The sequence below is a fragment of the Hypanus sabinus genome, chromosome 5, assembly GCF_030144855.1.
Source record: "Hypanus sabinus isolate sHypSab1 chromosome 5, sHypSab1.hap1, whole genome shotgun sequence".
NCBI lineage: Eukaryota > Metazoa > Chordata > Chondrichthyes > Myliobatiformes > Dasyatidae > Hypanus > Hypanus sabinus.
In genome coordinates this window covers 98,525,363-98,541,430 of record NC_082710.1, presented here as the reverse complement: position 1 = coordinate 98,541,430, position 16,068 = coordinate 98,525,363, and the positions used below count along the sequence as shown (strand labels likewise).

At 38.6% G+C, this 16,068-nt stretch overlaps 1 protein-coding gene across 1 annotated transcript in view; it reads right to left on the bottom strand.

The window, feature by feature from the left end:
• Positions 1 to 16,068, bottom strand: part of arhgap15 (Rho GTPase activating protein 15) — a 728,119-nt gene that overhangs the window by 648,852 nt on the left and 63,199 nt on the right. Inside the window, exon 2 of the mRNA XM_059970253.1 lies at positions 15,171 to 15,404. Coding sequence (XP_059826236.1) covers positions 15,171 to 15,185 — 15 coding nt within the window. The 5' untranslated portion in view covers positions 15,186 to 15,404. The remainder of the gene's footprint in view (positions 1 to 15,170; positions 15,405 to 16,068) is intronic.

Below are 16,068 nucleotides of genomic sequence, written 5' to 3'. Positions count from 1 at the left end.
TTATCAAAAATTTTTTTTCTCTCTAAAATTAATTTAATGGAACACTATCATAAAGATCATTCAATTTGCAAAAGCTTCTCGGTTCCAATTACTGCACACAATTCACTGATTTGCAAATACATCTATTAACTTTTAAGTACATTGATGGGAAAAAGACAATGTGGTGTGTTGATAATCAGGATATCCATAACAACGTGAAAGACAGGAATTCTGATGTATTCAACAGCATGACCTTTTAAAGATTTTTGACTTTGTTTCCTGCTGTACTATGTTCTGCATAGGAAATGGCCTCTGATCAGGTTAAGGCTGTTGGATTTTGTAACACAAAACATTTTGATGACTCTTCTTCCTCACACAATCAATTCAACATCTTTCTACAAATAATTTTCTAGGCCATTATCTGTAATTCTCTTTCAGTTTTGGCTGCAGTCTCAAAGTAAAGATGATAGCAATATAAGCTTTGTAAGTTGTTTTTCATAATGGATTGAATGGGTAAACTAAAATTGTTTTAGAATATTTTCAATGCCATTTTCAACAATCATAGCCCTCTGGCTGAAAAGCATCACCTTCCAAATATTTATGATTCAGTACTATCATCCCCTTGCCATCAATACCTCCTTCTGCAGTTGGATCTGCAATTTTCTTACTTGCCGACCCCAATCAATTCAGACTGGTGTCATCTCTACCACAATCACCAGCAGCAGAGGTGCATCACAAGGTTTTATGATTAGCCCCCTATTCTGTTACTTTACTTATGACTGTGTAGCTAAGCATGGCTCCAAAGCCATATTTAAGTTTGCTGATGAGAACACTGTTATTGGTTGAATCAAAAGTTGCGATTATTCAGTGTATAGGAGGGAGATTGAAAACCTGGCTGAGTGGGGTCATAATAACAACCTATTTATTACTCAATGTCAGCAAGACCAAGAAGCTGGTTATTGACTTCAGGAGGAGGAAACTTGAAGTTCATAGGCCAGTCCTTATGAGGGGATCTTGGAGGAGGGGGTCAGCAATTTTAAATTCCTAGGTGTTATCATTTTAGAGGAGGTGTCCTGGGCCCAGTAGGTAAGTGCAATTATGAAGAAAGTGCATCAGCACCTCTACTTACTGAGAAGTTTGCCAAGATTTGGCATGACATCTAAAACTTTGACAAACCTCTATAGATGTGTGGTGGAGACTATATTCACTGGCTGCATCACTGCCTGGTAGGGTAACATCAATGTCTTGAACAGAAAATCCTACAAAAAGCAATGTCCATCACAGGGGGAAAAGAACACCTCCATAATGCATATCTACTTGGAGGATTGTTGCAGGAAAGCAATATTTATCATCAGGGACCCTCACCACCTAGGTCTTGCTTTCTTCTCACTGCTGCCATCAGGAAGAAGGTACAGGAGCCTCAGGAATCACACCACCAGGTACAGAAATAGTTATTAGTCTTCAACCATCAGACTCTCAAACTAGAGGAGATAACTTCACTCGATTTCTCTTGCCCAATTACTGGACTATTCCTATAAACTATGGACTTGCTTTCAGTGGCTGTTTGTCTCATGTTCTTGATAGTTATTGCTTGTTTATTATTATTATTATTATTAGCAATAGTATTATTCCTGTTTTCTTTCTTTTTACATTTGCACAGTTCATTGTTTTTTGCACTCTGATTATGTGGCCTAATTGGGTGCTGTTTTTCATTGATTCTAATATGGTTATTGGATATATTGAGTATGCCTGCAAGAAGATGAATCTCAGGGTTGTCTATAGTGACATCTATGGACTTTGATAATAAATTTACTTTGAACTTTGAAAAGTTATGCATCAACAGATATTACCTTTTATGATTAATTCCCTCTAATCACTTCAGGGTTTTGCACAAATGCACCTTGGGAAAGCATTTTAGAACTATCTTAAAATTGGTAAAGCTGCACTGGATGACCTACACTTGTAAAATTGTCTTTGTTATAGTAAATCTAACATCATCTATTTAATTCAGAAGTAAAACCATATGCTAAATAAAAAAAAGTATCTTATTGTGGGCAATCAAAATTAAACACAATTGTTTCCATTTACACAATTTTACCTAGATTTTACAATGATCGAGGACAAATTTTAAAAGCTTAGTATTCTTTCACTTAAGTCTCATCCAACCACAAGACTTCCTTCCACATCTTTATAGTATCTTCTAAGTGATGCTTTGTAAAGTCTTTACAGGAAAGGGTATGATTTTATTTTAGTGATAAGTGTAGCATAAATCTAACACTAAGCATGATCCAGGTAGCAGCATCCTTACTGTAAAGAACGGTAGAGATAGAATCATGCTATAGGGATGCTTTTCAGTGGCAGAGACTGGAAATCGGGTCAGATTGATGGAAGATGAATGTTGCTAAATACAGAGAAATTCTTGGGGAAAAAAAACTAGTAGCCTCTGCCAGAAAGCTTAAACTGGGGAGGAAATTTACTTTTCAGCAGGACAGCAACCCAAAGCACACTGCCAGAGCAACCATGGAGTGGCTTCAAATGAAGAAAAGTGATATCACTCAGTGGCCCAGTCAGTGCTGACCTTAACCGATTGACCATCTGTGCAAGACCTCGAGATACTGTAGCTGTCCACTGCCACTCCCCAACTAACCTGGCACAGCTGGAGCAATTTTGCAAGGAAGAATGGGCAAACCTTGCTCCATCGTGATGTGCAAAGCTAATAGACACATTCAAAAACTGAATAAGGTTACAGGCTACTGGCTGTAGTAGCTGTGACAGGTAGTTCAAGTAACTACTGATCAAAGGGAAATGAGTACTTTTGAACTACTAACACCTTAGGTTTTGAATATTTAGTTTATCATGCTTTACAATTTTCACTGTTTTATGCATCTACTGTGAAAAATGAAGCATGTAATTCGCAAATAAAAAATTCTCTGATAAGTGAATCAAAATCCTTGGTTTTAATACTCATTTATGTGAACAGAAGATTGGGAGCTGAATATTTTTTCAAGACAGTGTATAGATTGCTGGTTGATGGACTAATTATTTGCCAGCAAAGCAGGAATATTTCCCTAATCGCTTTGAAATAATGCATCTGACAGAAAGGTTAGACTCTAGATTTAATGTTTCTTCTGAACACTTCCACTTTTGGCAGTGAAGCGAATTCAATTGAAAAGTACTTGATTAGCTATAGAAAACTATCAGAGATGCTATATGAATTGAGCATTTTAATCAAATTATCAATAATTAACTATAGTTGTAAAAATACAGTACAACTCAATTACGAAATGTATTTGAAGCTCAGCTAAGCTAATATTTGCACTGATGTAAGATTTTATTACTCAGTAACCATTTATGCTTTTCTTATTAACACATAGATTGATTGTACCCTGCCCATGAATAACTCTAACAGAAAACAGCTATGAACCCAAAAAAGTAATTACCACTTCTGGCTTAAAACTTATAGCAGTAGGAAGTGTGATTAAACAGAATTTTTCAGCTAGAATAAAAACAGGAATGTTTCAACTTCCACAAATACTGCCTGGCCTGTTGCATGTTTCTAGCACTTTCTTATAATTTTAGATTTATTGCATCTGCATTATTGTGTTGTTTAAATGGCCTGTTGTGCTCATCAATATCTTTAACCTCTCGCTTTGGCAGTCTGAGGCAGTCGCCTGATTCAAGTAGGCTCCGAGTAAGAAGAATGTGGTTACATGCCTCTATCCAGAAGCACTTATATCCACTGTGATGAAGTGCTTTGAGAGGCTGGTGATGAAATATATCAACTCTTGCCTGAGAAGTGATTTGGATCTGCTCCAATTTGCCTCCCATCACAACAGGTCAAAAGCAGATCCCATTTCCTTGACTCTTCACTCAATCCTGGAACAGCAGGACAGTAAAGGTGCATACATCAGGATGTTCTTCATTGACTAGAGCTCATCATTCAATACTATCATCCCCTCGAAGCTAATCAATAAGCTCAAGACCATGACCTCAATACCTCCTGTGCCACTAGATCCTCATTTGCAGACCACAGTAAGTTTGAATTGGTGACAACATCTCCTCTACAATCTCCATTAGGACAGATGCACCATAAGGCTGTGTGCCTAGCCCCCTGCTCTACTTGCTTTACACTTACGACTGTAAGGCCAAGTACAGCTCCAATGTCATAGTTAAATATGTTGACAACACCACTATCATTGGGTTGGTGATGAAACAGCATATAGGAGGGAGATTGTAAGTCTTGCTGAGTGATGCCACAACAGCAGCCTCTTTCTCAATGAAAGCAAGGCTGAGGAGATAATTGTTGACTTGAAGGGTGGAGTCTGGAGGTCAATGAGCCAGTCCTCATCAGGGGAGAGGGTCAGCAACTTTAAATTCCTCGGTGTTATAATGTCACATGATCTGTTCTGGGTCCAGCATATACAGTCAATGCCATTATGAAGAAAACACAACAACGCCTCTACTTTCTTATAAGTTTGCAAAGATCCGGCATGTAATTTTAAACTTTGACATACTTCTATAGATGTGTGGTGGAGAGTATATTGACTGGCTGCAGCACAGCCTGGTATGGAAACACCAATTCCCTTGAACGGAAAGATCTTACAAAAAGCAGTGGGTATGGTCCAGCCCATCATGGTATAACTCTCCCCCCACTGAGCACATCGACGCAGACCAATGCGGCAGGAAAACAGCATCCGTCAAGAGCCCCATGCTGGACATACTCTGTTCTTGCTAATGCCATCAGGGAAGAAGGTACAGGAGTCTTAGGACTCACACTGCCAGATTCAGGAACAGTTAATACCCCTCGACCATCAGAGGGGGTAACTTCAATCAATTTCTCTCACCCCATAACTGAACTGTTCCCACAACTAATGGTCTCATTTCCAAGGACTTTTCATCTCATTCTCAATATTTATGGCTTATTTATTTATTATTACTATTATTTCTCTTTCTTTTTGTACTTTCCAAAGTTGTCTTTTTATTTGCACATGGGTTTTTTTACCCTGTCCTGTTGGGTTCAGTCTCTTGCTGATTCTACAGTGTTTCTTGTATTTACTGTGATTGCCTGCAGGAAAATGAATCTCAGGGCTGGATATGATGATCTATATGTACTTAGATAATAAAATTACTTCAAATTTTGATTTTCATTCGTTCAGTTGAAGTTTTTTCCCACGAGTTAAACTAATGTTTCAATAAGCTGCCAGCTAAGAATTGCAGGTCTTCCACAGCGTATGAACACCTAACTTATGTACAGCTTATATTTATGAATATGCTTTTGGAAACTCTTGGGATAGATTTGCAGGGAACTCTGGGACTACTGGAATCCTCTGGCATATGGCAACAGCTCGCATGAATGGAATCTTGTTGTAGCTTGCAGAGAACATCTATGGCACAAAGATAAGGTTCATAAACCAGGGTTAATGTGTGCAGATATTGAGCTTGATAATTGGACAGGAAACAAAGTTGAATTAAACAGGTAATTTTTGGGTTGGTTGGCTCCAACTAACAGAGTAATTCAGTGTTTGCATCTCAGCTATTTATGGTCTATTCAGTGTGTAAGTGGGGAGAGAGAGTAAATCATATAGTTACTTGGAAAGTTATTGTGGGAAGGAGGTTGAAAAGAGAGTGGATGATAACATCATTGGAAAATATAGCAGCAAAATATATTTAACAGATGAGACTCTGGGAAATACTTCCATTCATTCCAAGGAATTCTCTTACATAATTTTTTTGCTGATTAGCATCCAGGTCCAACAAGTGTTTGAGAACAAAAAATGTCATTTTATTCTTCTGTGTTATGTCACTCTGTTAGACTTTCTCCTTACCAACCCTTAACCTCCATCTGATGTCCTTCCTCCTTCCCTTTCTCACATTGTCCACACTGCACTCCTATCAGATTCCTTCTTCTTCACCTATCACCTCCCAGCTTCTTATTTCATCAACCTGTCCCCTAGCCACCCACCTTTCCCTTCACCTGATACCTTGTTCTCCTTCCACTCCCCCAACCTACTTATTCTGGATTTTTCCCCTTCCTTTCCAGTCCTGATGAAGGGTATTGGTGCAAAAAAAAAGACAGTTTATTCCCTTCCATAGATCATACCTGACCTGCTGAGTTCCTCCAGTAGTGTGCTGCTCCAGACATACATCATCTACAAATTTTCTTGGGTTTACATTTTTGCCTTTATTGGAATGGGGTTATGGTACTTGAGTAAAGATGTATTGCTGTAAATGTTTGAAGCGTAGTTTGAAATTTCATATTTGAAATACAAAGTATAATTTTCCTTCAACAGCCTATCTGCTGAATGAAATCAGTGGATTGAGTGGCATCTGTGGGACAAAAGGAATTGTCAATATAATGGGACATGCAAGGTTTTGTTCCAAAGAATTGACAATTCATTTCCTTCTATAAACACAACTTGCTTGTTGTGCCAAATTCCAGAATCTGCAGTCACTCGTGCCTCCAGTATAACCTTTAGTTTCTTTTCTTAAGGGAGTAAATGTTTGAGTTAGTGGGAGTGGAGTCTACTAGAATGATACTTAGGGAAGAGATTGTGTAAATATGGACCATATTCTCAGTTAATTGGAGCAATAGGAGGTACTATAGTTTTGTCAATGAATATACAATTCTTAAATACTCTGATAGATTGTTACTGAGAGGAGATTGCTTCTAATTTGGGACTCTGGAATTGAGGTGACATTCAATAAACTAGGTTCTAAACTTGACAACTTACCCCAGAGCATTATGAATATGGTTCAATGGTTCCATTTAATATCAGAGAATGTATATAGTATACAACCTGAAATTCTTACTCTTCACAGATGTCCATGAAACAGAACAATAAAATCCCAAAGGATGAATGACAGAAAAATGTTAGAACCCCAAAGCCCCCTTCCCTCTCCCACACACATGCATCAACAAAGCATCAACTCTCCCTCCCACTTGTTCCAGTAGAAAGCATCAGTGCCCACCACCCAGCAAGCCAGCAATCGCAAAATCTTCAAAGAGAGACCATAATCTGCAGTCTAATAAAACCATTGTTCACCCAGCATTTCAACATTTCTCTCTCTCTCTCTCTCACTAACAAGGGAGAGAGAAGTGTCATCCTTTCCACAGCGAGAGGGTAGACAAACAAAGCTAAAATTGCAAAGCAATTTGGACACTAAGATAGTAGAAAGATATAGTCTAATTTTAGGAAGTAGTTGATGTAGAAAATCATTCATAATTTTATTGAATAATGGAGCAGTGTTGAAATCCATAATGGCTTATTCTATTTTTTTTATAAATTGTTTCAAGTAAACCAGAATTTTCATTAAATAATATATTGTGTGTTATTATACACTGGGATATTAGCAAATGGATTCTTATATATGTTGAAGTACAATTTTAGCAGGAGTAAATTAATTTGAACTAGGATAAAGCCTGTAACTCCCACTATAATATCAAAAGTCTGTTCTTAAGCAAGTCTTCCTTGTATCTCATATTCATTGGCTTCATATTATTTAATGACTTATTCTCAAGTTATTTAATGCTAAGAATGTTAAAAGGGCAAAGGAGTTAGAGATCCCCGATGAATAATTTTAGATCCTTTTAGACATTACAGCAGACTATATGCCTTATGGCATCAACTGGTATAGATTCCCTGAAGGAGATTCAAGCTATCTTTCAATTTTCTTGTTGTAAACACAAAAGAAAAACAGCAGAGTCACCACATGTGAGTCACCTTATGTGGTCTGTGAAAAAAATCAATGTTATTACTATCATTGGTACAGACTTTATTGATGAAAATAAACTTGTATGTTTCAAGTCATATTCTAGCAGATGTGGATTTAATAAGAATTGTTTGTAGAGTTAAAATTGAAATTCTAAAAAGTTATCAAGAAATTCCATATCAAATTGTTACAATGGAATGTGTTACACAATATATTTTTCCCAAAATCTGACCTCCTGTGTGGACTGCCAAGTAGAACTACTTGAAAATATGTCTGTTTACCAATTTAGTTTATCCCTCGTGACCAACATGATACCAACATGATTGTATCTCAGATCTCTCTCAAGCTGATTGCAACATTAACAACATGGAATCTTGCTTCAATACTGTGACATAAGTTACCATTTCTTTCTAATTTTCAAGCCATGTGAAGAAAGGCTTTTATTCATGTGATATTCCAACTAAAGGCAGAATAGAACATTGCAGCAGAAATAGAAGTGAGGTGTTTGCATGGGTTTGGGAGGGGGGTGGTGGTTGAGGTAGGAGACAAGGGGTGGTGGTAGATGGAGCTCCATTTGACAATACTTAGCCCAGTTCTGCGTCCTATCAATGTCTCATTGTAAACTATGACAACCTTCTGCACTATCTTCAGCACAACCAACCTTTACATTATCTGCAAACTTACCAACTCACCCTCCCTCATCTAAATTTGCTATTAAAATCACAAAGATCAGGGGTCCCAGAACAGATCCCTCCAGAATACTGCTGGTCAACAACCTCCAAGTAGAGCATGTTTCATATACCACTAACTTGTGCTCTCTGTGGGCAAGCCAGTTCTAAATCCACACAGCCAAGTTCACCTGAATTCCATGCTTCCTGACTTTCTGGATGAGCTTACCTTGACAAACACTTTACTTCAATCCATGTACAACACTTCCACTTTAGTACCTTCATTCAATTTGTTGAGTCACATCCTCAAGGAATTCAGTCAGGCTTGAGAGGCCAACCTGCCCCTCACAAAGTCATATTGACGATCCCATGTCAGACTACATTTTCCATAAGCTCATAAATCCAGTCCCTAAGAGTACTCTCCAACAGTTTGCCACCACCGATACATCACTCACTGGTCTATAATTTCCAAGATTAACCCTACTTTTCTTAAACAAATATACAGCATTTGCTATCCTTCAATGTTCTGGTATTACTCCTCTGGCCAGTTAGGATGCATAGATCATCACCAAAGATGCAGCCATCTCTTCCTTCAATTTTTGTGACCTGGAATATATCCTGTAAGATACCTGAACTTATCCCTCCTAATGTTTTTCAAAAGTTCCAGCACATTCGCTTTCTTAACATCAACATCTTCCAGCATAGTAGCCTGTTCTACATTGTCCTCACATTCATCAATGTCCCTCTCACTGCAGAATAATGAAGCAAGGCATTCATAAAGAATGTCCCCTAGATCTTCAGACTCCAGGCACATGTTTCCTCTTCTGTCCCTGATTAGTTCTACCCTCACTCTAGTCATCCTCCTGTTCTTCACATATGTGTAGAGCTTCTTGGAGTGTTCCTTAAGCACACTCAACAATGCATTTTCATATCCCCTTCTAACTCTTTGAACATCCCTCATTCCTGGCTAGCTAGTAACTTTCCAGAGCCGTGTCTAATCCTTGCTTCCAAAATCTTAAGTATGCTTCCTTCTTTCCCCAGACCTGATGTTCTACTTCTCTTGTCAGTCATCTTCTCACTCCCTTAATGTGAAATACCTATGCACAAACACATACAAGTGTTTCCTAAACACCATTTAATTACATCTACACCCTGCCTAATAGCATCATAATTCATCCTGACCCAATTAAATACTTTTGTATGCCATCTGCTCCTATCCCCAATCCAGGGCTATGGTGAAGATCAGGAAGTTGTGGTCTCTGCCTCTGAGCTGCTCACCCACTGAGGGATCTGTCAACTGACCAAGTACATCGCCTAGTACAAGATCCTGTATGGCCTCTCTACAGGTAGGTCTGTCTATATATATTGTGTCAAGAATCCTTCCTGGACACACCTAACAAATTCTACCCCATTTAAACCTTTTGTACTAAGGAAATGCCAATCAATATTCATTTGTTCATTTATTATGCACCATCTCATATGATGTAGGCGATCATGGCATTTCCATTATCTTGATTATTCTTGGCAAAACTTTTCTGCAGAAGTAGTTTGCCATGCCTTCTACCGACGAGTGTGTTTTTACAATGTGGGTGATCCCAGCCATTCTCAATACTCTTCAGAGATTGTCTGACTGCTGTCAACAGTCGCATAACCAGGATTTGCAATAAGCAGTAGCTATTCGTACAACCATCCATCACCTGCTCCCATGGCTTCACGCAACCCTGATCAGGGGGCTGAGCAGGTGCCACACCTTGCCCAAGGGTCTCCTGCAGGCTAGCAGAGGGAGGTATTTGGTATTTCCCTGAGAACATCAGTTTCCAATTTATGCTTCCAAGTTCCTGCCTGATAGCCTCATATTTCACCTTACTCCAATTAAATGTTTCCCTAACTCGTCTGTTCCTATCCCTCTCCAAAGCTCTGGTAAAGGAGATGGAATTGTGATCACTATCTCCAAAATGCTCTCCCACTGAGAGATCTGACACCAGACCAGGTTCATTTCCCAATACCAAATCATTCCTTACACTTCCTTTGGTAGAGAGAGATCGCCACCCCACCACCTTCAACCAATATTGGGAATGTTGAAATTAACCCTTTTCCCGCAATGATGACTAAGAGTTGCATGAAAGCCAGAGTTCTAAATTTGCAGGTGATACAAAACTTGGCAATATTATTGTAAAGGGGGTTTCTTCTTTTTCTTTGTTACTGCTTTCTTCTTCTTTGTTTCTTTGGTCCTGAGCTGCGAATCGTTTGGTGCCAAACTTATTAAAGTCCAAACCACTTCGCGCACAACCACTGGAGCTCAATTAACGAAGTCTTCTGGCCACCATTTGATCCCCTCAGACCTCCTTGATTCACAGTAGTGAGTCAACCAGAACTGAGCATAGTACTCCAAGTGGGGTCTGACCAGGGTCCCATATAGCTGCAACATTACCTCTTGGCTCCTAAATTCAATTCCATGGTTGATGAATGCCAATACACCGTATGCCTTCTTAACCACAAAGTCAACATGCACAGCTGGTTTGAGCGTCCTATGGACTCAGACCCCAAGATTCCTCTGATCCTCCACACCAGAGTCTTACCATTAATACTAAATACTGCCATCATATTTGACCTACCAAAATGAACTACTTCACACTTAACTGGGTTGAACTCCATCTGCCACTTCTCAGCCCAGTTTTGCATCCTATCAACGTCCCGTTGTAACCTCTGACAGCCCTCCATATTGTTCACAAAACCTCCAACCTTTGTGTCATCAACAAACTTACTAACCCATCTCTCCACTTCCTCATCCAGGTCATTTATAAAAATCACAAAGAGTAAGGGTCTCAGAATGGATCCCCAAGGCACTCCAACTGGTGACCGACCTCCATGCAGAATATGACCCGTCTACAGCCACTCTTTGCCTTCTGTGGGCAAGCCAGTTCTGGATCCTCAAAGCAATGTCCCCTTGGATCCCATGTCTCCTTACTTTCTCAATAAACCACTGTCACACTTGATTGGTTCTTTTCTCTCACATTTTATCCTCTTGCTTTTCACATACTTGTAGAATACCTTGGGGTTTTCCTTAATCCTGTTCGCCTCGGACTTCTCATGTCCACTTTTGGCTCTCCCAATTTCATTATTAATCTCTTTCCTGCTGGCCTTATAATCTTCCAGATCTCTATCATTACCTAGTTTTTTGAACCTTTCGTAAGCTCTTCATTTCTTCTTGATTAGATTTACAACTGCCTTTGTACACCACAGTTCCTGTACCCTACCATCCTTTCCCTATCTCATTGCAGAACTCCATGCAAATATCCCCTGAACATTTGCCACATTTCTTCCATACATTTCCCTGAGAACATCAGTTTCCAATTTATGCTTCCAAGTTCCTGCCTGATGGCCTCATATTTCCCCTTACTCCAACTAAATGTTTCCCTAACTTGTCTGTTCCTATCCCTCTCCAATGCTCTGGTAAAGGAGATGGAATTGTGATCACTATCTCCAAAATGCTCTCCCACTGAGAGATCTGACAACTGACCAGGTTCGTCTCCCAATACCAAATCAAGTACAGCCTCTCCTCTTGTAGGCTTATCTACATATTGTGTCAAGAAATCTTCTTGAACACACCTAACAAACTTTACCCCATCTAAACCCTTTGCTCTAGGGAGATGCCAATCGATATTTGGGAAATTAAAATCTCCCATCATGACAACTCTGTTATTATTACACCTTTCCAGGTTCTGTTTCCCTATCTGCTCTTCAATATCCCTGTTACTATTGGGTGGCCTATAAATAACACACAGTTAAGTTATTGACCCCTTCCTGTTCCTAACCTCCACTCACAGAGACTCCGTAGACAATCCCTCCATTACCTCCACCTTTTCTGCAGCTGTGGTCTTATGGTCTTATGGAAATGTTGAAAGGTGTGGACAAGGTGACTACACTATAACACTGTTCCTATCAGGGAAGGAGTCAAGGATTAAAGATTGCAAGAGGAAGGGAATTAAGAGTGATATAAGGAAACATTTTATCTGTAGAGCATGTCAATATCTATCGTGAGACTTGAATATTGATGTAATCATGAACAAGGCTTGCCAAGAGTTATATTTCCTTTAGAGCTTGAGAAGATTTGGTATATCACCAAAATTTTCAGCAAATTTCTATAAATGTACGCTGGAGAGCATTCTGTCTGGCTGCATCACTACCTGGAATGGAGGCTCCAACATACATGATCGTAAGAAGCTGCAGAGGGTTGTAGACTCAGCCAGCTCCATCATGGGCACATGTTTCCCAGCACTGAGGTTATCTTCAAAAGGCACTGCTTCAAGAAAGCAGCATCCATCATGAAAAAACCCCTCACTATCTAGGACTCTCTGGATCATTTCCATCAGAGAGAAGATAGAGGAGTCCAAAGAACCACATTCAATGTTTTACAACAACTTCTTCCCTTCCAGTATCTGATTTTAAATGGTCTGTGAAATCATGAGCATGACCACAATATTTCTCTTTTGAACTATTGAATTATTTGGACCTTACAGTAATTTTCATGTCTTGCACTGTAATGCTGTCACAAAACAATAAATTTCACAAGATGTATCAGTGATAATAAACCCCTTTCTGATTCTGGATAATAACACATGTTTATATTCTGATAATAGTTATAGAGGCAAGTTTCATTGTGGTCTTCAGGACAGAGGTGTATGCTAAGGAAAATTATACAGGAGATACCTAATAAAGTGGCCACTGAATGTATATCTATGGACTTCCTCATCTGTAGCTCATCCACTTCAAGGTTCAATATGTTGTGCACTCAGTGACGCGCTTCCACACAACGCTGTTGTAATGTGTTGTTATTTGAGTTACTGATGCCTTCTCAGCGTGAACCAGTCTGATCATTCTCTGCTGACCTTCCTCATCAACAAGGCATTTTCACCCACAGAACTGCTGCTTGCTAGATGTTGCTAGATGCTAGATGGTGTTTTTCACACCATTCTCTGTAAATTCTAGCGACTGTTGTGCATGAAAATTTCAAGAGAGCGGGTGTTTCTGAGATACTCAAACTACCCCATCTGGTGCCAACAATCCTTCCAAAATCGAAGTCATTTAGATCACATTCCTTCCCCATTTTAATGTTATGTCTGAACAACAAATGAACCTCTTGACAACCTCCACATTAATTTTTTGCATTGAGTTGCTAGCTTATGATTGGCTGATTTGATATGTGCATTAATGAGTAGGTGTTCAGATGTATCTAATAAAGTGGTCTCTGAGTGTATTTTGTCATATTTATTCATGGAATGTAGCATTATTGACAAAATTAGCATTTAATGACCTTGCAAAGGTGCTTTGAGCTGATTAACTCAACCCTTGTGTTAAAGGTAACTATTCAGGGTCAAACACTGTGATATGTTATATTTCAGCCGAGTGGTAAAGATGCCAAATTTGCTTCCCTAAAGAATATCAATTAACCAGATGAGTATTTCATGACAATGTTGTAAAATTAAAGTCTTCATTAATGTAACTTCTAAACCATCCCAGGTTTATTTAAATTCAGCTTTTTCTGCTATGGTGGTGGAATTTGAAATCCAATCATCAGATCAGTAATCTTGCTGTCTGGATTAGTAGTACAATAGTATAATCGCTATGCAGTCCTGTTCCCGATTTTGTGCCCTTTGAAATAATGGCCAATATTCCATTAACCTTTTTAATTGTTTTTTATTATTTTTTGCCTGTTGGCTTGTAATGATTAATATGTGTGGATTTAAGCCGCTCTGCTACTCTAAATTTGGATATATCTCTTATGGATTCAAAGTAGATGACCTTGCACTTTCCAGTGATAACTCCATTTACAAGCTTTCAGTCCACTCACTCAATCTAACTTTATGGCAATGCAATTTTCTACTCTCAGCTTTGTTACTTAAATATCTCTGCTATCATAGTGTCATCTGTGGGTTCTTCAGTATCATCTTGCATATAAATAATAAATAGAGTGATAAGTTAATGCTCCACAACAAAACTCTTTGACACATGCCAAATCTTGCCATTCAGAATAACAAGATATATTACTACTATATGGATAAATCAGGAAATCACCCAAGGACACAAGACGGTCAATTATTATAACTTTACAAATATTGATGAGGACTTAATTAAAACTCAACATAGTTAAAATCAATTATATGCTTTCAACTCGTGAAATATTTGTAGTTATCATTAATTTTTCATATGCCTAATTGGAGGTATTAATTTTGTATTATTGCCCCACACTCCAGAAACTCTAACTTTAATGAGCGAAATATTGCAAACTATATCAGATAGGAAATGAATATGACGGGGTTTCTCTGAGAGCCAGTGTATGTTCAACATGGCTCCAGACCATGTTCTCTCTTTGCAACTGCCATCAGGAAGGAGCTACATGAGACTAAGGTCCCACACTAGCAGATTCTTTACCCCTCAACCATCAGGCTTCTAAACTTCACTCATCTCAACACTGAACTGATGAACTCACTTTCAAGGACTTATGTTCTCAATATGTATTTATTTATTTCCTCACTTATTTATTATTATTATTTTTGTATTGTTACAATTTGCTGTCTTCTGCACATTAGCTGTTTGTCCATCTTTGTGTGCAGTTTATCATATATTCTATTGTGTTCCTTTGTATTAACTGTGAATTCTCACAAGAAAATGAACCTCATCACCTATATGGTGTCATATATGTACTTTAGTAATAACATTGCTTTGAAGTTTGAACAAGCTAGATAATTTCCTCTTATGCCTTATGAAAGTGTTATAAAAACAACCATTTTATTTGAAAACATATCCATTTACCTTCATGGTCTGCATTCCCAGAAAGAGCCTAGGTGGTTTCCAAGTCTTCTCTTTTGTGCTTGCGTTAAAGTAGTATTTCCGTTCTGTGCTTTCATCCAAGTGAACTTCCCAAGACCCCAGAAGTTCTATGGGAGGGTTGTTCGGATTTGGAGGCTCCAGTCTCACTTACTTTGTTTCCTCACTGAGAAATAAAATTGATCTTTTGGTCTTACAGTGGACTTCAGATGACCAGATCTATAAATAAAACAGATGGTACTCATTCAGTTGCCTTGAACAATCCAGTACACTCCTAGACTTACAAATATACATTTAGTGAAAATAAAATCAGTGCAAATTACCAACCAGACCACATATTTGATTAACTTGGTTATACATGAATTAACAATAGAGGTTATTGCTCACATGTTCCCTTAATATGCTGCTATCTTTTATTGAAAATTTATTCCAGAGCATGCAATAAAATTGCTAATGATTTCCACATATACTTTAACATCATATGATAGTGATGTCTTGTCCCCAAACAAATGGAGCTAAAGAAACTAATTTGGAGGTTTTTTTAAATATAGGAAATGTAATTTGACCTAGCACACTTCCTTAGCCAGCATAACAATATAATGACATCATCAGTTTTAGTGAAGATGGCCTGTAAATTCACAGTTTCGGTGACTTTATATCTATGTGAGTGGACTAGCTGTGTGCATTCATCTACTGATGTTTCTGGACGCATCATCAGTGATGTTCCTGGAATCATTGGGTGTTTCAGGTCTTTCAACATCACACACCCTTCTCCAGGTGACCCAGCCAGAGCTGATCAGACCCCAGCTTGTGTCCAGATGGCTAGCTACTTATGACTCCATGTCTTCCCTCTCTTGAGCCACAGCCATCTTGAGGCCCTCTC